The sequence below is a fragment of the Ursus maritimus genome, unplaced genomic scaffold, assembly GCF_017311325.1.
Source record: "Ursus maritimus isolate PB19 unplaced genomic scaffold, ASM1731132v1 scaffold_5, whole genome shotgun sequence".
Taxonomy (NCBI): domain Eukaryota; kingdom Metazoa; phylum Chordata; class Mammalia; order Carnivora; family Ursidae; genus Ursus; species Ursus maritimus.
The window spans coordinates 4,321,529-4,348,489 of record NW_024426663.1 but is presented as its reverse complement, the minus strand read 5'-3'; the positions used below and the strand labels follow the sequence as shown (position 1 = coordinate 4,348,489).

At 35.9% G+C, this 26,961-nt stretch overlaps 1 protein-coding gene across 1 annotated transcript in view; it reads right to left on the bottom strand.

Annotated features, from left to right (window-relative positions):
- The window catches only part of FBXL17 (F-box and leucine rich repeat protein 17), a 487,356-nt gene that overhangs the window by 282,198 nt on the left and 178,197 nt on the right, over positions 1–26,961 (bottom strand). The window contains exon 6 of the mRNA XM_008704919.2: positions 24,533–24,663. Coding sequence (XP_008703141.2) covers positions 24,533–24,663 — 131 coding nt within the window. The remainder of the gene's footprint in view (positions 1–24,532; positions 24,664–26,961) is intronic.

Genomic DNA, 26,961 nt, shown 5'->3' with positions numbered 1-26,961 from the left:
ATCCAGATCCTAAAACCTATGGTGAAACACAGTGAAAGGATGCACAATTAATACAAGTTGCTTCAATAATCTCTTCTCTGCAATACCAAAGGCCTTTAATAGGCTGCGTGTACTATAATACCAAGATTAGATTTATATATCCTAGAAAATGGGTTACACGCTGATGAACAGCATTAAATTGACATAATGGCTCTTAGTGGTTATAAATGTAGCTTTTTTCCTACTTTAATTGGCAATGACTAGACTGACCTTTTCTCTGTAATTGTAACTACAGTACAGTAATTAGACAAACCACTACTTACTTCTGAAATAAAGAGTAGAGGAAGAAAGCTTTCAGTCACTAGCTTTGAGAATGCAGAGTAAAATTGGATTGGCATTCTATTGGGGGAAAATGAGCTATCAATAAGAAAAATAGTTTTTCATAAATTATGTTCTATGTTTAGCTTCATATCTGAACTAAGAACAAAAATCCCAGAGGAAAGCCCTTTTTGTATATTTAGAGGCAATCCCCCTACTTGAGGACAAAAACCAATCCTGGAAACAAGTTTGAAAGTCAAGAGGTGCTTGGTTGGCTCAACTGGTGGAGCATGTGGCTCGATCTCGGAGTCATGAGTTCAAGCCTCACATTGGGCAGAGACATTACTTTAAAGAAGGGGGGGGCACTGGGTGACTCAGTTGGTTGAACGTCCGACTCTTGGTTTTCAACTCAGGTCATGATCTCAGGTCATGGGAAAGAGCCCTGTGTTGGACTCTGAACTCAGGGAGGAGTCTGCTAAAGTTTCTCGCTCCCTGTCCCTCTGCCCCTCCCCGTGCTCACTCTCTCTCTCCAAAAAAATAAAATAAAACAAATCTTAAAAAAAAAAAAAAAAAGCAAGAAAAGAAGTCAAAACCCTGAATTAAGGATATTATTTGAGACAGTCAGAAGAAGGGCAGGAGTGGAAAGAAGATTTGCTCTCAGAGATCTAAAAATAATAATGATAAAATCCCTAATAGTGGTCCGTGCAGGCATGCCTTCCTTGGGCTCACATAACTCCACAGGGAGGTAAGAATCTTGACTGGGGCCTTGGGGAAAAGTCACCTGTCAGTCATCCCAGAGGACTCGTGACTCAGGCTGTGAAGGGAGCTGTTTCTCCTACCTGAGAGCAACCACCCTTTTCTCTACTCTGTTTCTAGGTCTCTGGGGAAGGTCAGCCAGCCTTCAACGCTTTAAGCCTTCTCGGTGGGAAACACTAGGTCCCTGGAGGAAAGGTGGAAGATTTCCTTCCTCGAAGCCGAGATTGTGCATAAGCAATCACCTGTCTAAGAGGTCCAGGGGAGAAAACCACGGCATGCTGAAAGAAAGACCAACGCAAGCTCCACCAGTGGGTCAGTTCTTGTTGCAAGTGGCATCCTAAGGCCTTCACAGAAGTTAGACTCTTGTGTTCCAGCTGTGGCAGCTGGCAGGTAGTCACACCACTGGGCAACGATCAATCAACTCAAGACTCAGGATTACTTTCTCGTGAGGACAGTAAAAGCTTACTCATGTTCCCTATGTGTACAAAGAAATACAGTTGTAATAGGAATTTTAGTTAAACAGTATATCTCTATTTGTCACTGAAAATCAGTTAGAAAATCTCGAGAGCTGGAGACCATCTTTTGTCAACTAGAACAATGAAATCTGGTATATAAAAGGGAGTTTAATGAAGTCACTGTACAATATGTGAAAATCCAGGTTCTAAAAAAGTGCAATGTACAGTAATTAAAAACTATCCACACATGAGAATTGGAGACCACTCACTTTCCCAATTATAGGAATAGCAAATAAGGCTCAGAGTGTGCTCAGTGGAGCTAAAAGGGGTGAGTAGAAACGATGAAAATGAAAAGTGACAAAAGTATTATACAATTACCCAGAAATCCCTTGACTAAGTCAGAAGTAAGTATTACTAAACTATAAACTCTGTGAAGGCAGGGAACACAAATGTCCTGCTCACTGCCCTATCCCAAATACCTCGTCCTGGTAGATGCTTACTAAATATCTGATAAATGGATGAATGAAGAATAAGTGAAATCAGATTCAGTAATTTTCCCTCACATAGTCTTAGATCACACAAGTAACTACTTCTCATAATGCTTATCAGACACAAAACAGAGAGATGTGAACAGTGCTTCTCTAAAGACTTCACTTGAGATAGAAAACTGTGTTCTACCTATGTGACACTGGGCAACTTACTTAATCTCTTGTGCCTTGGTTCGCTCCCTTGAAAAATGGCAGTACTAACAGTATGTACCTCACAGCATCTTTGGGGGTTTAGTATATGGAAAGTAGTTAGAACAGTGACTAGCAGAGCTGATACAATGTAAGTGTTAGTGGTTTCTGCCATTATTCTGTAACAATATTCAGGGAGGTCTTTAAAACCCAATGGCTATTCACTGGTCTTATTAGTCCTTCTCTTAGCCCCCGGGCAAAGACCATTTCTTATTTAACTATGTATTGCCAGTACTAAGCACAATGCCTGGCACATAATGGTCCAAAAGAAAAAAAGGAATACAAATTGTATTGAATCAAACCCTGATATTACAATGTTCTCATCAGGAAAAAAGTCATCTAGGTGCATTATGATTCACTGCATGAATTTCCTACATAATAAATCCGAATGTGACAAGCATTTTCCTCTAACATTTGATAATATCTAATTAAAAGACAGTTATAATGAAAGAGCTTAAAATATTTCATTTTTGCCCGGGCCCATCATACAGTCAACCTCTATTCCTTTATACTCTTCCTTACCATTTATTCATCACGCAAGAACTAAACTCTCAATCCTTTAAATGTATTACTGTGACATGAATGACAAGGATAGCAGATAAGAAGGTTCAACTGACAATCAAACATTGGGAAATGGGCTAAGATGTCAACAATGCAGGACGTTAAAACATTTTTAAAAATCTGTGCAGAAGCTACGTGTTGCTCCAAATGCAGTTAGCATTTTACAATCACACTTCTGTGCAAAATAACATGTTAGAACTCTAAGAAAGAGTGGATTTGTTTTATTTATAAATTTAAAATTTTCCACCTAACTGCCATTATTCACCCTGAAGTATTTCTTCCTTTGCTTTCAGAAAAATAAAATCTCAATCAGTAGCCTGATATAACATCCTGGATCACCTACAACCTGGCAATAACATTTTCCCATAGTTTCTTTCCTAACATTTTAAGCAGTACATGATCAGTAAGAATGAGCTTTCCCCTGAGCACCTAGAAGTAAGACTGTCTCCTAAATTAAACCATGAAATGAATCAAAAATAGAACAAATGAGCAATGATAACAGTCAAAATAGCTCCCAGGCCACAACAATTTGACCTCATATCATCATCATCATGACATCCGCAGAAAGAAGAAAACAGTTGGAAACAGGGCAACCATCTAATTGATCACCCAACCACGACATTAAGCCAGACATAAATCAGGACTGTGTTACACCAACTGAGACAAATGGTCACCCTACATTACAAGAAGTGTTGGCGCTGTTGGAAAATAAGAACACGAAACAGGAGAGCAAACTTCGGTATTGCCCTTCCAAGTACTATAAAAGGATCCTGTTTCATGAAGATATCAAACATTTGGCTCCTAATGTTTTAGCCCAAGTCTGCTCTTACGATGTAATTTTGTGTTGCTATATGTAAGTTAAGTATGCAACTTTTCATCTACTTATGCCTTATTTCTTCGGTATATGGTGAATGTTCTTGATCACTGTGACAATGTCTCATGTTTCTTTTCAAACTCCACATTCCAACATTGTGTACTATAAACTGTAGATAGAAATCAAATGCTCACTGGCTGAGAGTAATAATAATCACTCCTACGGCTGGCATGTACTGAGTTATTAACTATGTGCCAGAAACTGTTCTGAGTACTTTACATGTATAAGCACATTTAAATCATACAAAAACTTCATAAATAAGTACTACTGGTATCCCAATTTTACAGATAAGAAAATAAGAGCAAGACGCTAAGTAACTTGCCCAGTGACAAGCAGATAGGAAGTGGCAGAGCCAGGTATCAATCCAGACTGTCTGGCTCCAGAGTCTGTGCTTAGAACCACTAAGCTATCCTGCCTCTTGGTGGAAAAAACATTTGTGCCTAAATAATTTATTACAAGTTTTTTTCAGCTGTTAAACCTTAAAGCCATTTTTAATTCTCCAAAATAGTTGAGATAACATCCAGAAGTGGCATAAGTATGCAGAAACAGGCACTCTTCTGCAGGAATCTACACTTATATATTGATATAATCTTCTGCAGGGAATTAAGCAATATGTATAAGAAATTTAGATATGTACACACATCAATGCAGAAATTCCATTTCAAGTATTTAACCTTAAGGAGACAAAAATTAGAGTATACAAAGAAACAGGTATAAGAATGTTCATTGTAGGGGCGCCTGGGTGGCACAGCGGTTAAGCGTCTGCCTTCTGCTCAGGGCGTGATCCCGGCGTTATGGGATCGAGCCCCACATCAGGCTCCTCCGCTATGAGCCTGCTTCTTCCTCTCCCACTCCCCCTGCTTGTGTTCCCTCTCTCGCTGGCTGTCTCTATCTCTGTCAAATAAATAAATAAAATTTAAAAAAAATTATAAAAAAAAAGAATGTTCATTGTACAGTTATTTATAGGAATAAAAATCAGAAATAATTCAATGTCTACCAATAAAAGACTGGTTAAATACAATGTGCTAAAACACTAGCACAGATCCATAAGAAATGGTGACATAGATCTATAGTTACTAAAACAAAAATTAATCCATAGTATATTGTTGACTTTTAGACACAGATTGCAAAACAGCATGCATAATGGAATTCTGAAAGGAGGTAGGGGGAGTACACACATACATGTGCTTATCTGAAAAGATGTTCATCAAAACGTAAACAGTAGGAATGTCTGGATAGCAGGAATTTAGGTAGTCTCATTGTTTAAAAATATTTACTAAAAACCTACTTGTGTACGTGTTATTTTGTCATTCAAAGGGGCATAAAAGAAATTTAAGAGCCTACAATCCAGAGACACTCCATCGATTTTAGGACATGAGTGAAAACAAGTGTTGGTGGCAAATAAGTGGCGAGCTAGTAAGAAAGGTGAGCAAGGAGCCGAAGCAGCCTCCGAGTCAGGAGGAAGCAGCATTTGGGCTCTACTTTCCCTGCGAGCAGGCTAAGTAAACCCGGACAAGTTATAGATGACCTCTGAACCTGTTTCAAAACTGCAAAATGAAGGAGTTACATGGGGTGTTCTGAGAAGTTCTTTTCATTTCTAAGGGTTTCTGGTTAAAATTTTCAGAAAGAACAGGTAGGAAGGAACACAACTCCTCTACCCCTTGCTAGTCACAAGTGGATTATTCTGCAGTTTATTAGTCTATACTTTAGTCTGTTTGTACAGGACGTGAAATATCAAAGTCCAGAAAATGAGAACAGTGGAAACCCACAAACACACTTGGGCAACTTGTTATTCGAAATATGATTGTTTCTCCGAGAGTGGGGATGGTACTCTCTCCTAAGGAAGAGACCCTCATCATTCCAATAAAAGTTCATTTCTAAACAGTTGACAGTTCATTTATAACATTTCACTTCTACACAAATAAAAAAAAAAGTACACATGATCCATCTGACATTGTAGTACTTATATGCCTACTGACAAAAATCTAAGAAATAGTCAAGTGAGACTTTGATGTTGCATTCCACTGTTATTCAGATATATCAATAATCAAATCTGGAGAGCTGCCAATAAAAACAGAATAAACATCATTAGCATTTTAATAAACCTGCAAGCCACAGGGCTGGAAAAACCGAGAGAGACAGAGCAAAGGGAAATCAGCATGTGCAATGTCTCCCCTCCAGCGGTTTGCCCTTTGGCAGCCCACTCTGTCCTCCCTGCTCCACTCCAGCAAAACACGCACTCCAGAGAGACTTCACTGCATTTTAAAACCTCTTATAGACCTGCTCAAGCTCTAAAGTTAAGAGGATGTATTACAGTTTTTTTTTTTTAAATCGAGAATAAATAACCCGATTTTTAAAATACTTTAAGAAACTGCTGATCTGGTAGTTGTAAGAAGCATTTTGAGTGTCATGTGGTCAGACTATGATTTTATATGTTAACCTAATGGACCCAGATGACAGATGAAGGAAAAAGTGGTAAGAAGATGGAAAAAGAAAGAGAGAGAATATATGCAAAAGATGAAGAACCAGCAGCTTTTACATAGAAGGCTGAAACCACTTCCAAATCAAATCCTGTGACTCTTGGAATATATCAAACTCAGAATTACACATAAACATTCAAAGTAAATAGTTAATTTTTCTAAATTTTTAGTCATTATATTCTCCCAACTGAACTAGAAATTAGAAATTAAAAGCCCTGCTTCCTAGAATATTTCGAATTTCATTTAATCTGTCATTACGCCCATCGTGCATGTTTGTGTAGGTGTGTGGATAATGTGAAAGTATTTTTGAACAGTGTAACTCATTAAAATACGTTTGGATAAAAACTGAAAGTGAAAAACATTTCACAAAAGTAACGTAGCTCTATATTAAGGGCTCTTATTTTATAGCAATATAAGTAGGGAACACTGTTGTTTAAATCTCTGTTTCTAAGTCTGAATGTACTTTGTGCATTTCATCTGAAAACAAAGACACACTTACGAAAATATATAATAATTAGTATACTCTACTCTAGTTGTCTTATTTTCTTCAGATAATTGTAAAATTGTGAACACTTCAGTGTCACTACACAATAAGCAATTAAATAACCTTCAAGAATCTGCTCGTGTCTTTACAAAGTTTGATTTAAGATGTCCGCTGTCAATTTGCAGGAAACCATGAGGCTACAATGGTGATAAAGCATCAGTGATAAATGGTACCACCCAAGCCACCATTCTAATAAGGAACTAATGATTCATACTCAAGGTGCTTTTGAAACATGATTAGGCCTCCAAACATTCCACTAAGGTAGGTTCTCATTACCCCGATGTTATAAAAGAGAACTTAAATAAGTTTACCAAGGTTATACGGTGAATGACTCAATGACAAAAGTTTGGAATAACAGCAAAATAAACAACACAAAGGACCCCAGACTCCTAACTCCCACCGCAAACCCTATTCATTAGTATTTCAGAGAAGCCTTTCAGAGTAATTTATTTCTAACTGACCTTCTCTGGTAGCCACTGGCAAGTGTTTGCCAAAATGTCACTGACCAAAAAACTCCTTACAATGCCATGTATTATAAAATGAATATGTCAAGAATCAGATGAAAATGTCATCAGTGACACTGACAACAATAAAAGAAAATATTCTACAGATTTAAGGAACGGAAGAAGATCCAAGTTAAAGGGGAAAAAAATTACCTGAGAAAATGTCATCAGTGACTACAGCAACAAAAAAGTAAAATAGCCCATTGCTTTAAATAAAAGAAGAGACACAAATCAAAGGGGGAAAAAATTACCTGAGAATCCAATGCTCACTAATGGATCAGAAAGGAGAAGAAAGACTCCTTTTATGGAGGCCTGTGGAAAAACTAGGTCTCATTTAGAGATCACCCTATTGTTTCTGGGAGAAAAAGGAATAGGGAGATGGAGGCAACATGTCTAAGCACCTGTGAGAGCTCTTCAGAGCTGAAACCCGAAGTCACTCATTTCCTCATTTGCATGTCAAAATGAATGGCATAATTTGTGAATGTCATAAGGAGTCACAGCAAATTAAATAGAAATTGAACAAAAATTTCCTCCTTGTTGCCCTTAAAATAGAAAGTCAAAGTTGTTGATTTCCCCATTCGGAAGTCTCTGGAAGTAAGTTTCACTTGTACAAATACTTAAAGTCAAACCATCTAGTTGGATAGGTCTACCTTTTTGAAATGTATATAAATACATGATATATATACATCATTATATTAATATATACATATGTGATTTCACTGAGAAAATTATTTTAAACAAAGACTTGGGATTTTTTCCTAAATGGACCTAGCTTTAAAAATTAATTAATTAAATTAAATCAAAAAAAGAAAATGAACCTAGCTTCAAATGTGATTATTGAAATTAATGACTGTAGTTCATTACTGATGATTAGAATATATTTTTGAGGGGAGGGGGTGGGGGAATGGGATAGACTGGTGATGGGTATTAAGGAGGGCACGTATTGCATGGTGCACTGGGTGTTACACGCAAGTAATGAATCATGGAACATTACATCAAAAACTAGGAATGTACTGTATGGTGACTAACATAATATAATAAAAAATATTATTATTAAAAAAAAGGATATATTTTTGTATATTCTGGAATTTTCATCTGTATGATTGGTACTTTTATTTTTTTATTTTATTTTTTTTTTTTTAAGATTTTATTTATTTATTTCACAGAGATAGAGACAACCAGCTAAAGAGGGAACACAAGCAGGGGGAGTGGGAGAGGAAGAAGCAGGCTCATAGCGGAGGAGCCTGATGTGGGGCTCGATCCCACAACGCCGGGATCACGCCCTGAGCCGAAGGCACGCTTAACCGCTGTGCCACCCAGGCGCCCCTGATTGGTACTTTTAAATAAAGCTTTACTAGAACCTTCAAAATAACATGTTTACATACTTTTGATGACCTGTCTGAAGATAAATTGTTTTCAAGATTAACCATAGTCCAGATTTAATCTTAGGCAGTTTGTTCTAACTAAATGCTTACAGGACATCCATCCTCCTAACAATGAAGCAAAACCAATGCTAACAGGAGGGTTAATAAAGCAGAGAGAAGCACATGTTGGGATTTCTTGCTACCCTGATTGACCATCATCTGTTCTCTCCCATACATACCCCCCCAAGCTCATCAGTGTGGTTCATCACAAATTCTAAAAACTTTATGCACATACAGAACTTACCTAGCGGATTGAAATGTAGCGTACAACTAACAGTGACAAGTTAGTAAAGACAAATACAACCGTTCAAAGTGAACATTAGAAAAATACTGTCAATGGGGGGAAAAAATCACAAGTAAAATAAATGTGCGTAAACAACAGAAGTGTAACACAGTAAATCTACAGTAACCTTTGCCCCTGTACAAATAGCTACATTTTCAAAATGAGAGAGGACCATCAAGTGGCAGCAATGTCTGTGTGGATGTCTAACTGTCTGTCAGGGCCTGCTTGGTGACACTTGATGCCGCTTCTCCTCTAACAAGCTTCACTGTTCTATCCTACTTGGAGATGGATGGCTGCCAAGAGCCATCACCCAAAAAAAAAGCTCCTCTATAACATAATGATGTCTCCGTACTGGAAATAAACTTGTGAAAGAAAATTCTTGGAACCAAAAAGAAGATGGACATCTCTTTAAAGATATAAATTACTAAACATTTCTAATTTCAATAAGACTACAACCACCAAAATATTAACTTTATGGTAAGTAATATATATATTTTCAAGGACAGTTATCCCATAAATGTCTATAAATCTACAGAAAGAAATGTTACAGAACAAAACTCTTGTCTTTTTTTTTTCTTTTCAAATTCATTACTCAATTTAATGAAGCCAGGGCATTGTCTTGACACACTTTGTCATCCCCTTTCCGAATAAATTGCTGCCACAAGGATATCATGTTTCTCCAGGGATTTTCCTCCCCTCGTCTTCATTCAGTTTTCTTAATTCAGTAAGGTTAACATGTTGTCACTTAGACTAAAATTGTATCCATGTAACTCACGCACAAACTACCACTCTCTATTAGAGAAGTCAGTCAGTGCCTCTTTAACTCTTCAATTACATTTATAAAGCATTTTTAAAAGTTATGTCTATACCCACTAAATGAACTCGATTATTTTGAATGACTTATTTTGACTTGCTCTATTTCTTTTTTTCTTTTTCTTTTTTTTTTTTTAAGATTTTATTTATTTATTTGACAGCCAGCGAGAGAGGGAACACAAGCAGGGGGAGTAGGAGAGGAAGAAGCAGGCTCCCAGCGGAGGAGCCTGATGCGGGGCTCGATCCCAGAACGCTGGGATCATGCCCTGAGCAGAAGGCAGATGCTTAACGACTGAGCCACCCAGGCGCCTCTTGCTCTATTTCTTGACCGACTCCAGCAGTTAATTTTTTTTTTTTTTTTTTTTTTGTTACCTTGAACCCAAGCTTATGGTCTGATTGCCATGTAATCAGTCAGCACACATTTACTGAGCTTCTGGTTAGGAGCCCAGGACTGTAGAAAAGTCACAATTCCCAGATTCAGTTTTAATACCTATGCTGCTATCACTGTAACATTCTAAGTAACTTATAAACCATCTGAGTGTAAATTAAAACTAATAGATAAAAATGCAACTTCTCTTTCCTCTCCCCAAACATCAAGTGAGATTTTCTAGATACATATTCACACAAAGCAAAATATTTGTCTGTATATGTATAATACAATAAAACATCAAAATACTAAAATACACAAGTGATTTATTGATGGGAAAGAAGAGGTTAATCAAAACCAAAAATAAGAATTCAGCTTAAATCCAAGTTAAAAGGAAAACAAATGGAAATTGTTTTTCCCAAATGGAACTAGTTCTCAAAATACTATAATAAATCATAGAGGAAATGCTCCCAGGCTTTATTTAACAGGCAATAAAACCCTGAGGCAGGTCCGATTAGCGTGCCACTATGGTAAATGATAAGATGAGCAATGATATATATGTCAAAATCAACTACTACTATTAACTGGTTTATTTTTTTTTTATTAACTGGTTTATTGATGTATAGTTTTTAAGGTGATAATTAAAATTAAAAATGAAAGCATTTCAAAAATGAAAAGACCCCCCACTTCTATTTGTGGAATTTTTTGTGGTAGGTATTAAGTACCACTACTTACATATGTCATAGAGGCTATGTCTTTACAAGACTTATTATTAGAAGACATAAATGCTGATGGTAAAAATATAATGGTGATTAAGCCTCAGCCACTACACTTCTAAGAAAGGGTCTCTTCCCTTCAAGTCTTCCTAGTTTGACAATTAAGTAAAAAAGAATATATTATTAAAACTATAAAACCCCTAAAATTGTTTTTAATACAGCAGTTGACGATTGAACAACACAGATTTGAACTGCACAGGTCCATTTATACACAGATTTTTTTTATAAATACAATACAGAACTGTAAATGCATTTTCTCTTCCTCATGATTTTTTAAATAACACTTTCTTTTCTCTAGCTTACTTTGTGGTAAGAAGACAGCACATAATACATACAACATACAAAATTTGTGTTAACTGACTGCTCATACTACCTATAAGGTTTCCAGTCAATGGCAGGCTATTAGTGGTTATATTTGGGGAAGTCAAAAGTTACACAATAGTTTTCAAATGTGCAGGAAGTTGGCACTCCTAACCCCGCACTATTCAAGGCTCAACTGTATACATAGAATCGAGGCCTTCTATTCATGTATTTTTAAATCTGTATTCATGCTATTCCCTTCAGATTTAAAGCTCTTATGAGACCAGAAGAGCTGTCTTTTTCTCCCATGCATTTTTTAGACAAATACTCAAGATTAAATAGTAACACTAGAAAGTGCAAATGGATGTTATTTTATTATAATATTTATTTTATTCAATGATATTTATTTTATTATAATGCTATTTGGCTAGCACTTATATTCAATAGACTCCATTGGTAGATTTAACTGCTTAGGGCAACCAACTGTATTTTTAAACTCAGAATAAGCTGTTGGAGGCAGTTTGATAGATGGGACTGAGGTCAGACAGATCTACATTCAATCCCGACTTTGCACTTACTAGCTGTGATCGTCAGCAAGGTAACTTACCTCTGTGAGTCTCATTTTAGTTCATCTATACAACAGGGTATAATGAGACCTGTGTCATAGAGTTAATGTGATAATTAAATAAGACGATAAGTAGAACACTCTTGGCACCTTGCCTAACAATATAAAATTCTCAACAAAGAGTAGCTACAAAGTCTCTGTAATTGATTCCCGTATAACAAACCAATCAAAACTTAGTAGCTTTAAAAAAACAAAACAAACAAATAAACAAAAAATCAGCTCTTATTTGCTCACTAATCCATGGGCCAGCAATTTGGACTAGGCTTAGCTGAGTAGTTCTGCTGGTTTCATTCACAGGATTGCAGGAGTCCAAAGGCTTAACTAAAGCTAGGTAGTCTAAGACAACCTCACTCACATACATGACCGCTGACCCGGGCTGTTCACCAACCCTCTAACTCCCATGTGGTCTCTCATCTTCAGAGAGACTGGTCTGGGCTGCTTCAGGTGGTGGCAGCATTCCAGAAAGGCAAGAAGAGATGTTGCAAGGGCTCTTAGAGCCAAAGCTTAGAAGTCCCACAACATAAGTTCCACTACATACTACTGGTCAGAGAAAGTCACAAAGCCAGCCTAGATGTGGGAGGATAGGGAAAAATTGGTGCCACCTGTTGATGGGAGGACCAGTAATGTCACAGCACACAAAGGTATGCATACAGGGCTGGGCACAACTTGTGGCTGTAATTTGCAATGTTCTAAAGCCTGCAAAGAGTGACAAATTTTTATAGCAACTACACTATCTTTCAACATTAAATAATTGCAGAATTCAAGTTGTGACGGCCAAAAAGAAGTGCTAGCTTGAGTTTACCCCAAATTAAAGTAACATCTGCTCTGCTGCTTCAATGACAGATTTCAAAAGACGAATAACCGGGTCCGAGTGATAGATACCATCATGTAGGTTTCTTTGGTTGCTTTTCTGTGCTAAGGGTTCTCAACACTTTTGTATTGGCTTAATTCAATAAATTTATTTTCATTTAATAGTTTCACCTTCAACAAGCGGCTTTGTAATTGAAGATTCCACAACAAACAGCATCACCAAGAAATCAGGATCGGGTATAAAGTACTTCTAGAAACTATGCAGTATGTAAAAGAAAATAAAGAAAAATATATCATTGTTAAAGTATATATACTTTTGTTCCTCTCCATGAAAACGATCACTAAGGAAAATTTAGTTTTGTGATGTAGTTAATTAGCTAGGCCCAGAGATCTACTCATACCGAATTAAGGAGAGATAAAGTAAGAAGAAATAAATTAAAGAAAATAATTTTCATATCTTCTATGAAACAAGTAGAATGCCAAAACAAAACCTGAAATGTATCTTTAATTTATTGTGTCAAATCTCACTTTAACAAATACCTTTCTCACTTTTTTATCACAGCTACACAAAGTCACAAAATGATCATTGCTACCAAGACTTCCTTTAAAATGTGTGTCTCCAGAAGATTTATCTTGAGACCCACAGTCCTTAATACAATAAAATCTGTTTGTTTCAGAGAATTTCACGGGGCAGGATATGCCACTAAACACACTGCGTGATAAGACTTGCTCCTTATGGAAGGAGAGAGGTGAAAGAAAGCTTCTTGCTGTTTGACAATATGGCGAGCAGAGAAGCAGTTTGGGGAATGGCTAATTCCCCCACTGACATTTCTACATTTTCCAATGAAAAACTGATTCCTAAGCTTGCCATTTTTTTTTCAGTGAGAATCTGTTATAACATTGCTTCATAGAGAAACAGTTGGAAACTCAAGGAGTTTTCAATTTTAGACAAACTGATGCTGCCAAAATCACAATACTCAATAACAGAAAACTTCAATAACATGAAGGGTGCCTAATCTGTTTTTTAAGACATTTGAAAGTCCTGATTATTTTATGAGAAGCCACATAAGAAGCCAAATACACATTCAGCTAGAGAAAATATCGCTAGCCAGTGCCATCTTTGGTGGCGAGGTTATTTCTCCTCCTGCATGAACAAGGCAATTTAGCATGCATATTGAAATTAGATAATTCAAATTGACAATTACAGATTAAAGATAATCCCAAGCTACAGCTCCTATACAGGTAATCTACTTCTCAATTTATCTTTACAGGAAATCCTGTAAATATCTAAAACACTCTTATTTCCCTTTAATTATTTCAAAGCCCTACACGAGTGATAGATATACTATACAGGTTCGTATGGAATAGTTTCATCACTTTTGAAAAATAGTGACTATTCTAACATTCTTTAATTATACTGCTTACTAATCTTAATTGCCACGATTTCAAAAGACAGTTCCAAAGTGCATCTTGAACAAACAGAAAAGCAATTAGCCTAAATTAATTGCTTTGCTGATGTGATTTGCAGTAGGTATGCTTGGTGGTTTTGAAACTCCTGCCAGTGCTTTCACAACTTGATGTTCTGATGATTTTTTACCCTATTTTTGCACCAGAGCAATTAACCAGATAATTGTTCTAATGTGAACCTGGCCTTAATCAGTATGTTTAGGTTCATAGTAGCAATTAACCAAATATTAAACATACTTTAAAGAGCAGCACTTAAAATTGCTACAAGAGGAGTTAAGGAAAAACTAGCTATTTTTTTTCTCAGACAGCCATACCTTTCTCACTAAGAAGCAGAAAAAAGCTGTAACTGTCTCCTCTGCCTCTTTTCAATTAAAACAAGGTATCATTACTTATGAAAGGCAAGCGAAGTTGCTGTTCTTCATTTAGAAGTATTCCAAAGACCCTATTAAAAGGGCAAACCTAATGATTCAACATTAAAATCCTATTTATTGTTCAAAAAAGGAGGCAATGGCTTTCAGATGAATAGCATGCAATACATAAAGCAAGCCCTATCTGAAGCCAGACAATGACATTAAATCCTCACCTTATTACGTATCAACTTTATTCAGAAATAAATAAATCTGGAAGAAAGAGGGCATTTGAGCCAATTGCTTGGATTTCGGCCAGAGTTCAAGCCAAATTTAAAAGCAGATTTATACATCCTACAAAAGCAGCATTTATAATGCTCTCACTCACAGGTATTAAATGACTTCTCTGAGTTAGGCTCTATGCGAGGTGCCAGGGGCTGAGATGGGGGAAGGGGGCCCAAGAAGAAGACACAGGTCCTCCTTACCGTGAGAGAGACTCATACACAAAGCATAACGCAGCCACAAAATGATATATGCCACCAGCAGAGTGACTGCTGTGGATTCAGCCAGACAGTAACATGATGCCGCCCTTCATTACAACCACCACTATTATTTCATCTTTTCTCTACAGAAATTCACGCTCATTTTAAGGGAAATTATCAGTAGTGCAACTATAACTGTTAATGAAACAAGTCTGCTCTTCTGACTTCAGTAAGTGAGGAGTTATTTTATACTTGCTTAAATTAAATGTTTTATCAGTTGGTGAATAATAGACGTGAAACCCTTCCGTTTTCATGAGGCAAAGGGCTGATGCAGAAAGTACTCTGTCATTCTTCTCGTCTTCACATCTTCATGTCTTCTTTCTTAAGCTCTGAAAGGACTGTCACACAGAAAATAGCCCAGGCACATATGTGTCAGGTCTGCCATTTTTAATTATTACCAATCAAATTCTAGCAATTTCTCCTCTGGTTAAACTTGTGTGTACCTATCTTCTAAAATATTTCTTTATGCCACAGTTCATAAAATATTTTAGGCTGAAGCAAATCCCTTGCACTAAATTAATAACTAATCACAGGAGATATTTATCATCTCAAGCCCTTTACAGGAAAATTGTCAGATTTAATCACCTTTCTCATATTTTCACTATTTACTGGACTTCATTTATCATACATTCAAAAATTTTGACAACAGCAAGTTATTTTAATTACCATTTCTGGTTGTGGATTAAGAATAAGACAACTCCTGGGACGCCTGGGTGGCACAGCGGTTAAGCGTCTGCCTTCGGCTCAGGGCGTGATCCCGGCGTTATGGGATCAAGCCCCACATCAGGCTCCTCCGCTGGAGGCCTGCTTCTTCCTCTCCCACTCCCCCTGCTTGTGTTCCCTCTCTCGCTGGCTGTCTCTATCTCTGTCAAATAAATAAATAAAATCTTAAAAAAAAAAAAAAAAAGAATAAGACAACTCCTGGGGGAACTTGAGAAGGAAGGGATGGTCCTAAGTTTGTCCAAGCAATCAATAAGCTATAATCATTTTCATCAATAAACGAAGACTTTTCTTCATTGTTGGCAATTTTAAAACAGGTTTGAGGTTAGGAAGCCTCCAAATCCATGAATATACAGCAATGCACTCATCATAACATAAAACATGTCCCATTCTTCCCATAATTTGATCATGAATTCTGATTTCATACAATGTAAGACATATTTTTTAATCTCCCTAACAAAATGATTAATAGATGTTTATTCACATTTCTATTGCCTGAAAAACACACAAGCAGTAGCAGCATTTCGAGTAGCAACATAATTCTATAGAAGTTCTGTTAACAATATAATTCTATAGAAGCTCTGTTAATTATTATTTGTAGAAATGTTTACTTATGTATTACTGCTCAATAGGAGCCAAAGACAAAGCAGAAATTTAAAATTAACACTGTATGTCAGAACTACCATAAAAATTCACATTATTCTTTAAGACAAAATAATGTGAACATGGAAAACCAATAAGACAAATTCATTCACATCAAATCCAGCTTCCGACCCTTCTCCAGAACTGGAGTTAAAAATCAAAGCAAGCTGAGACATACAGATCTCGTACAGATTTTCCTTTCAAGGAATTTTATGAAATACTCTAGAATATATATCAATTAATATTTCCTTAAAAATGACACTTAGTTACTAGAAGTACTAAAAGAACCAATATCCAATATTACTGTGTACCAAATAATGAAAAAGTTCCTTGAATTTGAACACACCAAAAATTTCATCTGAGGATAGATGCACAAATCATTTTATCAGAGAAACATTACATTTTGTACAAAAATATCATCAGCTATTTGAAAAATCACATATACTAGAGGAAACTGTATAGATTAGTTCTAGCAATTATATCTTACCAAAGGTACTGAAACCATCAGTAAAGTTAACTTCCTTCTTTTTAACTCAGTGACAACTTACTCAAAGTATAAACCCAGTATTCTCCTTTACTCTGCGCAATGGTTAAGTATTTGCTACAACTGACAGGGAGCATTTATAGATAATAAAATATTTGCAAAAATAAATCTGTGTCAGAAAGACAAATATATAATTTCACTCATGTGGAATTTAAGAATCAAAAATGATGACTATAGGGGAAGGGAAGGAAAAATAAAATAAGATAAAAACAGAAAAAGAGGCAAACCATAAGAGAGTCTTAACTATAGGCAATAAACTGGGGGTTGCTGGAGGGCAGGAGAGTGGGAGGATGGGGTAACTGGGTGTAGGTATTAAGAAGGACAACTTTAATGAGCACTGGGTGTTATATAAAACTGATGAATCACTAAATTCTACCCCTGAAACTAAGAATACACTATATATTAACTAACTTGAATTTAAATTTAAATAATAATTTTAAAAATGAATGTGTGTCATCATACGCTTAAAAAAATACCTATTCAAAATTCATTTGTGAAATTCTTTTAAATACCAACTATGAACCAGGAGTGGTACAAGACACAAAAATGGGCAAGACTTTCTACTTTTCCTCAAGGAACTTAGTAAGAAATGAAGAGTATTTACAAATGGGGTTTTTGGGGGGAAACTGCTTTTCTTTCTTTTTTTTTTTTTTAAGATTTTATTTATTTATTTGACAGAGAGAGAGACAGCCAGCGAGAGAGGGAACACAAGCAGGGGGAGTGGGAGAGGAAGAAGCAGGCTCTCAGCAGAGAAGCCTGATGTGGGGCTTGATCCCAGGACCCTGGGATCACGCCCTGAGCCGAAGGCAAATGCTTAACGACTGAGCCACCCATGTGCCCCGAAAAATTGCTTTTAATTACAAAATTAGCTATTTTGAAAATGTACAACTCTATGTAAGATATCCAAAACTTGTCACCTATCAGATATCCCATAGGGAAAAAAAAGAAGGTAACATTCTAATGATGTTTAGAATGGTCAAGCATAGTCTGATGCCTGAGGAAGGATGAACACACAATTTATCACCCAAACCAGGACACTTTGGAGCACAGAAGAGAACAGCACAGCACAAACACTAAACCCAAGAGAATTTCAAAATAACAAGAATAGACCGGAAATGAGATGAGCAAAACGAGACATTAGGTTATTTGAGGTCCGAGGCAGAATAAGGTACTGAGAGAACATGAGCCCTTCGTGGTTAGAGCTCAGACTTTGAAGACATATTAAAATGGGTTCCAGTCTTGATTCCACCAGTAACTACTTGTGAGCTATCTAACCTCTCTGGACCTTAATTCTTTCCTTTGACAATGGGGTTAATTTCTTCCTCAGGGTTGTTGTAAAGACTAAATGAACAATGTGTAAACACTTAGCACAATGTATGGCACAGATTACAATAAATGATATAGCTATTATTAGATATTGTTATTATTGTCGGTCCAAAAAACAAAAAAAGAGAAAATATTATACTCTCTGACCTCTCCAGCATTACAAGAACCAATTAGGGGTTTGTTTGTTTGTCTGTTTAGTAGGCTCTATGCCCAACAGGGTGCTTGAACTCATGACCTCAAGATTGAGGGTCGCATGCTCTAAGTTTTAAAGAGAGGATCCTTTGTAGAAAGATACAGAAGACGTATTTTTACAGATGGTTTGAGAACCTGAATAATAGTTACTCTAATACCATACTATTCTTCCAGGGACAGTCTTACAAATAATTGCAAATATAAAAGAGAGTGTCAAAAAATATGCCAAGTTTAAACAAGTGTCACTAGCATAGAAAAACTCCATTCTGTGTCTATAACTCCCCCAGAACTCAACAAAATATTTTTATTCTTTTTGCAAAGACATGAATAAATATCACAAAAAGTATAAAATTATGTGGTAGATTACAAAAATAAACTGAAATTCAGTTTTACGAAAGCTCCAGCTGACCAGCCCAGCCACATTATTAGGTAGCAAAAGTGTCCAGACAGACCGCCCCACACTCTACACGGGCAGGACAGTGCTGCTACAAACACCACCATGGAGCTGCTTCCAAAGTCAGTGGTATTGTTGCCGCCTCTTGATTTCCAAGTTCTCAGACTTTTTCATAAGAGAAAATTGTTCAAACTCCGCAGTCAATACTCCAAGGTGAAAAGTATTCCTCTCCTCCAGACCACTTAACTTTAATAGAAAACAAAATATTCTCAAACTCAAATTCAACTATGCCTGCTGGATTTAATGGATAGGTCTGTCCCCCTCGGGCAATCTTTAAACCTCAGTCTCTAGGAGAATTAAGTAATATTAGGGGATTGAAATGAAATAAAATTCTAAGTCCACTGTGACATGACATTCACAGGAAGATGGTAGATTATCCGCCCAGTCCTCGAACACTTATAAATACAATATATAGCATATGTTCACAAAACAATTCTTGGAAATAAAACACAATGGGCACTCAGCAAATAGTTTATATCACCAACACCTGCTCAAATCCTCTCTGAACTTTATTTCTAAATGTCACCGTTTTTTATTGAATCAACGGAAATTTGAAAGAAGAAACAGAATAAACATCCAGAGAAGATCAAGGGAGTTGAAAAAATCTTTATAGAAAGCCTCATTGAGTTTTCCATGAGCCAGGGCACTGTCAGTCTCCCTGAAAGGGGCGGTGGAGTAATCTCTCATTCTACCACTTCAACCCAAGTACACCTAAAAGACTAGAAAGGGCTATACACAGAAGAATAAAAGAGAAAGAATAGTGTTAAGATTTTTCTTAATGCTATCAACAAAGAAATCATGAGTCAAATACTGAGCACTGGAAATAAATTCATTTTAAAATAAATAATTTTACATCACAGCCTTGAAGTTGGAGGGAATTTTATAAACCAGCTCAGCTCTTTTTATAATTCAGGAGACTCTTTGATAACACTCTTGTTTGAACACTACGCAGAGGTGGCCACTTTGGATGGCAATGGATGAAAATAAAGTTTTTAACTCATTTTAAGCTGAATTCTGTTTCTCGTTGTAACTTCCATCCATTGGCCAAAGTTCTGATGTCTAAAATAATGAAGAACTAATGTAGGTAGGTCAATTAACTATTATCTGTTAATATATTTTATCAGACTCAATTTAAAGAGAACTATTTGGTTTGAAATAAGAAATATCTAAAAAAAAATACCTCTACATTCTTGATTTTGATAAAGGAGAATTCAGACTGTAGACTGGGGAATAGACAGATAATACAAAAGAATGCATCATGCCCAGTAGGAATGGTGGAGGACTGGAGAATGGCCAGAAAGAAGAGCCTATTCCTTATCCTGGAAAGAATGTGAGTCCAGTGTTGCTAGATCTGCAACTTCCCCATGAGGGAGCCCAACTTCAGAATTTTATGCAAGCTATTCCAATTTTTAAAGTGTTGGCAGCTAGTTCAACTTTGTAAATATTCTATAGGCCTCGCAAAACCGCTTCATTGACAGGACTCAGCTGTAGCCCACCAGTGTGCAACTTCAATTGGTCTTATCAAAAAGCTTTTGTTTAAGAGAAAATATCCATAGTTATTATTCTAAACACCAGTACATAGAAAGTGAAATGCAACATATTATAAATGCTATTTTATATAGAAAGAAACTGGTCACAATAGTCTAAGATTTAAAATTCTCCAAATTTTAGAATGTCCACTGAAGCAACAGCTCCCTTGACATACATATAAGATTCATACAGCAAAATTAACTCCTTAGAGAAAGTGTCCCTAGTTATAGATGTCCAACAAGTTTAATACATTCGATCTTTTTTTTTTTTTTACTGCAAATTCAAAGAATAAATCACTAGCTAGGGAAGTTCGACTGGTTGGCAACATAACCTACTTTAACAACCAGCCTGGTATTTGTTATGCTTTGTAATGTTAGTTGATGGACGCTAAAGAAATTTTTATTTCTCTTATATTGTTATCCTGATTCATTAGCAAGCATGGTCAACAGTTAATGAATGGACCATATATTTGATAAAGGGTATACAGATCATGTGCTTGAACTTTTCTCAGGACTAATCTTAAAAACTGAAAATGGGGAGATTAATTCACTCTTTGATAGCCAATTAAAATTTTTTTAAATAGCTTTTGTAAAGATCTATTAGATTTCATTGAATTCTTCTTGGCAAATAAAGAACAAGAGAGCCATTATACGTCTATCACTAAAGATGCTCAGAGCCATTCAGTTTTTCACGTCATCAGCTTGTTACATACAAAGCAGGCTGCTTTTGGACTCTGCGGCAAACATACAAAACCGATGAAGACAAAACTGAATGTAAAATAACAAGATTTATATCAAATACAAATAAACATTTCAATAAACTTAGAGTCAGAGACAGTAGAGGAGATACAACAACTGGATGTTTAATTTAAGTCACTGATAGAAATAGTCAGTGTCCTCTTTTCATAAACCACTTGATTTTATTTGTATTCAAAAGCAATGGTAAATGTCAAATGACTACTAGACCATCCTTCTGAATACAAGAAAATATCATGCTGTTTAACTCTCTAAACACAAAAAGTGCTTTTAGAAAAACAAAGATAAAGAATGGCATGTCTTAGTCATACGCATCAGTTTAAGAACCACAAAATGCTAAGAGATACCAAGAGCGCAACACTAAAGACCTTCAATTACTACATATTTTAAAATTTTGAACTTCAAAAGAAAGTTTACAGATAAGAACTTTGAAAGTCCAAGATAAATCTTATACCTAAAGATCCGAATATCAATGTTTATCTTCGTGTAAGGAATCCTTCCTCAAAGCCAGCAGCATTAAACACAGATCCTTTTCATATGCGCAATGTATAAAATAACACCTAAAGTTTCTATTATACTTTTACTAAGAAAGAAAATCATGATATTACTTCTAAAAACTAAGAATTTCACATATAAATATTAGTTACGTGTGAATCCCAACTATGAAACCGAAAACTGATACATCAACCACCATTTGCTTTTTTCTGTTCCAGTTTTTAATGCAAAAATGATGTAAAAATGTCTGTTAGCAAAGCCAAAGAAATGTCATACAAATGCTGTACATTTAATAGGAATAGTATGACCTTCCACTAAACAAAAGATGTTGAAAGGATTAAAAGAGAACACGTGTAAAGTGCCTATCAATTACCTGGGCAATAAAGGTTACTTTCCTCCCCTCTATCCTTACAATGCTCACTATTATTTCATTCATTAAGTCTTATGTCACCTCAAGAGAGCACCTTTGAGAACAGGAGGGACTCAGTGCCCTACAGTCCGAGACACAGTACCATGTATTTAGTAGGGGGGTAATAAATGCTTCCTGATTTACTAGAGGATAATAATAACGAACAAATGTAAAACACGCTAATTGATAGGCTAAATGCATTAGTGCATTCCAGTGCCCTCTATATGAAAGGTGACTAACCCATCTCAGCTAAGTGCTGAAATTATAATTAAGTCTGATGGGAAGTCCTAGATTTATACCAATATAATTACAAATATTACTTAGCTTAGTGATAGAGTATGGCAAGAACAATGAGATGAGTAATTTAGATGATACTGCAAAGTGGGTTTTAATGTTTGAAACTTCTATTACAGTACACAGGATAAGTGCAAGTAGTGTAATTAAAACCTAAAAGAGCCTGATTTTTAAAACTCTACTGCTCAGCCTCATTAAAATGCATGTTTTCTCAATTAATCCAAACTTTTCCATTAAAAACATAAAAATACACTTTCATTCCTCGCAAATAAATCTTTACAGTACATATATTTAGGATCAAATACCAAATAACCATCAGAGCTAAGTAGGAAAAACATTGTTGAAATAGCAAGAGCTTTGAATACACGGAGCCTAACAAAGGGAAGGAAAGGCAAAGTGAGGGCTGCACACTTTCTCACTGGTAAATACTTATGACTAAATAAGCATTTGAAGAGCCAGAAGACTAGAAATCCCTAAATATCTCTATTAAACCTAAGCAAAATGTGTACTTCTTAGAAGATCACCCTTCTAATCATGTAGGGACTGCTTCCTATTACCCCTGTAGTCTTTACGTACTGATTCTTCTACATGTGTCAAGTAACCAGAAAACTGTTGTAGAATAAAAGGCAATCATTTTCATAATCATTTTGTTGGAAAAACAGTTTTTTTCCTTTTAATTCAATACATTACTAATCAGTTTATCTCAATATTAAACTAATGCAAAACACCACAGGACAATGTTTCCTTATGCACTTCATCTTATTAGATGTTATGAAAAACACTTAAAAGATTATTTTAAGTTGTCATATAATCGACTATAGAAGAATGTTGATTATAGAGAATTTTATTTTTTGAATTTTTATCAATTCTCTGTAGATTTCATCGATGTACTTTATATGACTATTACTCAAAACAAATAAACACCTTTTATAAATGATGACCATGTGACTAGATTAGAAAGTTAAAAAAAAATTTTACTAAGGGTCAAGTCAAAGGCTGCAAGTGTCATGTGGGGTTAAGAAAATGTCACTAGAACTTAACCATAATTGGGGAAAATGGAGTCTATGTAACTTTCATTTTAAGTACAAAAGGAAATTAAAAGAGGAGAGGGAAAGTATTTTGAATTTAAAGCATTATCTGACCCAAACTTAATAAATCATTGCTCCTATTTATGAAAAAGTCTTTAAATCTGAATAGGTTCTAATTTTAGCTGAAATAGTACTTTCTATTTTGAAGGCAAAATATTTTGGGGGGCTTATCTTCAAAAAGAAAACACTTCTCCCTAAAAGTCACTGGGCAAGCATCTTGTCTCATCCTGTATGTCAGGACCTCAGTACTTAGTCAACAGTAGCGGAAGAGTGCTACTCTGTGCTGGTTTTCATTATAAAGGAGTCTACTCTCGGGGCGCCTGGGTGGCACAGCGGTTAAGCGTCTGCCTTCGGCTCAGGGCGTGATCCCAGCGTTATGGGATCGAGCCCCACATCAGGCTCCTCTGCTATGAGCCTGCTTCTTCCTCTCCCACTCCCCCTGCTTGTGTTCCCTCTCTTATTGGCTGTCTCTATCTCTGTCGAATAAATAAATAAAATCTTTAAAAAAATAAATGAATAAAGGAGTCTACTCTCAAGGGTTCTTTCATCTTTTTTTTCTTTCAGGCAATATTTCAAAGAAAAATGGGTTCATCACTGTTTATAAGACGAAAACTACTCCTCTTACACATTTTTACACTATATGTTAAACTGCCCATCACGTGACTTCCATTTCCAAAACAAACTACATTGATACAAAGAACAAAATGGCATCCTTTAGAAAGGATCTTAATGCGTCGTGTTTGAAATGTTTTCTTAGAATCAATTTCCTTGACAAGTGAACAGCAAATCAACCACAAAGTTGCAAAAATATTAAAATGACAAATAAGCAATATACCTGGATGGGTGACAAAGAAAAATTCAACAGACTGCTGTTGTTATCACTGTTTAGGCAAACATTTGAATCAAAGCACATAAAACCTTGTCACAGATATGAGCAATGGATGGATGAAAAGTATAGCAGCTAGATGGTTTTCCAATCTTAAACATATCTATCTTAAAAGGCACGGCTACATTAAATTTTCCTTAAAATTGACATGCCTTGTCATAATGATAATTAGTATTTGGTCAATGGAACACACATTTCCCTCTGGAAAAGTGTTTTTAAGATGTTACAATGGTTACCTGTCATTTATGATCCAGTTCAGACAGAGATTGAGCGAGCTAAGATTTTTGCACCTCTTGACAATTTCCATCACAGTTTCATTATCCAGTTCAGTGATATGACGTAGGTCCAAGCTGGAAAGATTTCGTAGCTAATGAGATAAATAAAATGAAAGATGACAAAGGTAAATATTACATTCATCCTCAAAAATTATATAGTTTATTATAAAGTAGAGTATCACCATACAATATTCAAAATAAATAATAGTCTAATTAAATTAACCTCATTCATATATTTTACATACTAAATTAGAAATGAATGCAGACATCTATGGTAAATTTACGAATGGCAATAAACATTAAAATCAAACAGATTTTACTGATGTGTCATGCAAATCAAAAGTTAGCTACCTAATAGGTACGGGAGCTGTTAAACATATTACATTAAGTATCTACAGTTTGATAAGATTATTCTACCATTGTTCAATTTCAGATATTTATCTTCATGATTATAATGTCACTTTCATATGGTTTTTCTCACTTTTTTTTTTTTTTAAGATTTTATTTATTTGACAGAGAGAGACAGCCAGCAAGAGAGGGATCACAAGCAGGGGGAGTGGGAGAGGAAGAAGCAGGCTCCTAGCGGAGGAGCCCGATGTGGGGCTCGATCCCAGAACACTGGGATCACGCCCTGAGCCGAAGGCAGATGCTTACCGACTGCGCCACCCAGGCGCCCCAAGTTTTTCTCACTTTTTAAAAGATGATGATATGAGTAAGTGGTTAATTCAGAGATACTCTGGTGATATTTTATCAGTGTACTCCGAATTGAACCATTATGGGTGTTGTGTTTCACCATATGGAAAGCAATATAAAATGTTGTTGAAGAAGTAAAGATTTTCACCCACAACTATATGGTCAACTAATCTTTGACAAAGCAGGAATGAATTTCCAATGGAAAAAAAATAGTCTCTTCAAAAAATGGTGTTGAGAAAACTGGACAGATACATGCAGAAGAATGGAACCGGACCACTTTTTTACACCATACCCAAAAATAACTTTAAAATGAATGAAACACCTAAATGTGAGACAGGAAACCATCAATATCCTACAGAAAAACACAGGTAGCAACCTCTTTGACCTCAGCTGTAGCAACTTCTTACTAGATATGTTGCTGGAGTCAAGGGAAACAAAAGCAAAAATGAACTATTGGGATTTCATCAGGATAAAACGTTTCTGCACAGTGAAGGAAACAATCAACAAAACTAAAAGCCCATGTATGGAATTGGGAAGATATTTGCCAAAGACATATCTGATAAAGGGTTAGTATCCAAAATCTACAAAGAACTTATCAAACTCAACACCCAAAAAACAAATAATCCAGTTAAGAAATGGGCAGGAGATATGAATAGACATTTTTCCAAAGAAGACATCCAGATGGCTAACAGACACATGAAAAGATGCTTAACATCACTCATCACCAGAAAAATACAAATCAAAACCATGATGAAACACCACCTCACACCTGTCAGAATGGCTAAAATCAAAAACACAATAAACAACAGGTGTTAGCAAAGATGTGGAGAAAGGAGAACCCTCTTACACTGTTGATAGGAATGCAAATGGGTGCAGCCACTCTGGAAAATAGTATGGAGGTTCCTCAAAAAGTTAAAAATAGAACTACCCTATGACCCAGCAATTGCACTACTAGGTATTTACCCAAAGGATACAAAAATAATGATGCAAAGGGGTACATGCACCCCGATATTGACAACAGCATTATCAACAATAGCCAAATTATGGAAAGAACCTAAATGTCCAGTAACTGATGAAAGGATAAAAAAGATGTGGCATATATTTATATACAATGGAATATTACTCATCCATCAAAAAGAATGCAATCTTGCTATTTGCAATGACATGGATGGAGCTAGAGTGAATTATGCTGAGCGAAATAAGTCAGTCAGAGAGAGACAAATATATGACTTCACTCATATGTGGAATTTATGAAACGAAACAGATGAACATAAGGGAAGGGGGAAAAGGAGAGGGAGGCAAACCATTAGAGACTCTTAACTATAGAGAACAAACTGAGGGTTGCTAGAGGGGAGGAGGGTGGGAGACAGGCTAAATGGGTGATGGGAATTCAGGAGGGCACCTGTTATGAGCCCTGGGTAGTATACGTAAGTGATGAATCACTAAATTCTATTCCTGAAACCAATATTACACTATATGTTAACTAACTAAAATTTAAATAAAAATTTGGGGGAAAAATGATTTTCTGCAGCTATCACCTTCCCCATTTCTCTATTTTCTCTCCTTTCCTGAAGCTTCCTGTCTTCCTCTGACATTTTGTCTCCAAAGAAAATTGCTAATACCATTTAGACAAAGATGGAAATTAACCTCTTCAAATAAGCTACAAATCAAATAAGCTATTTTTGCTGAATAACATG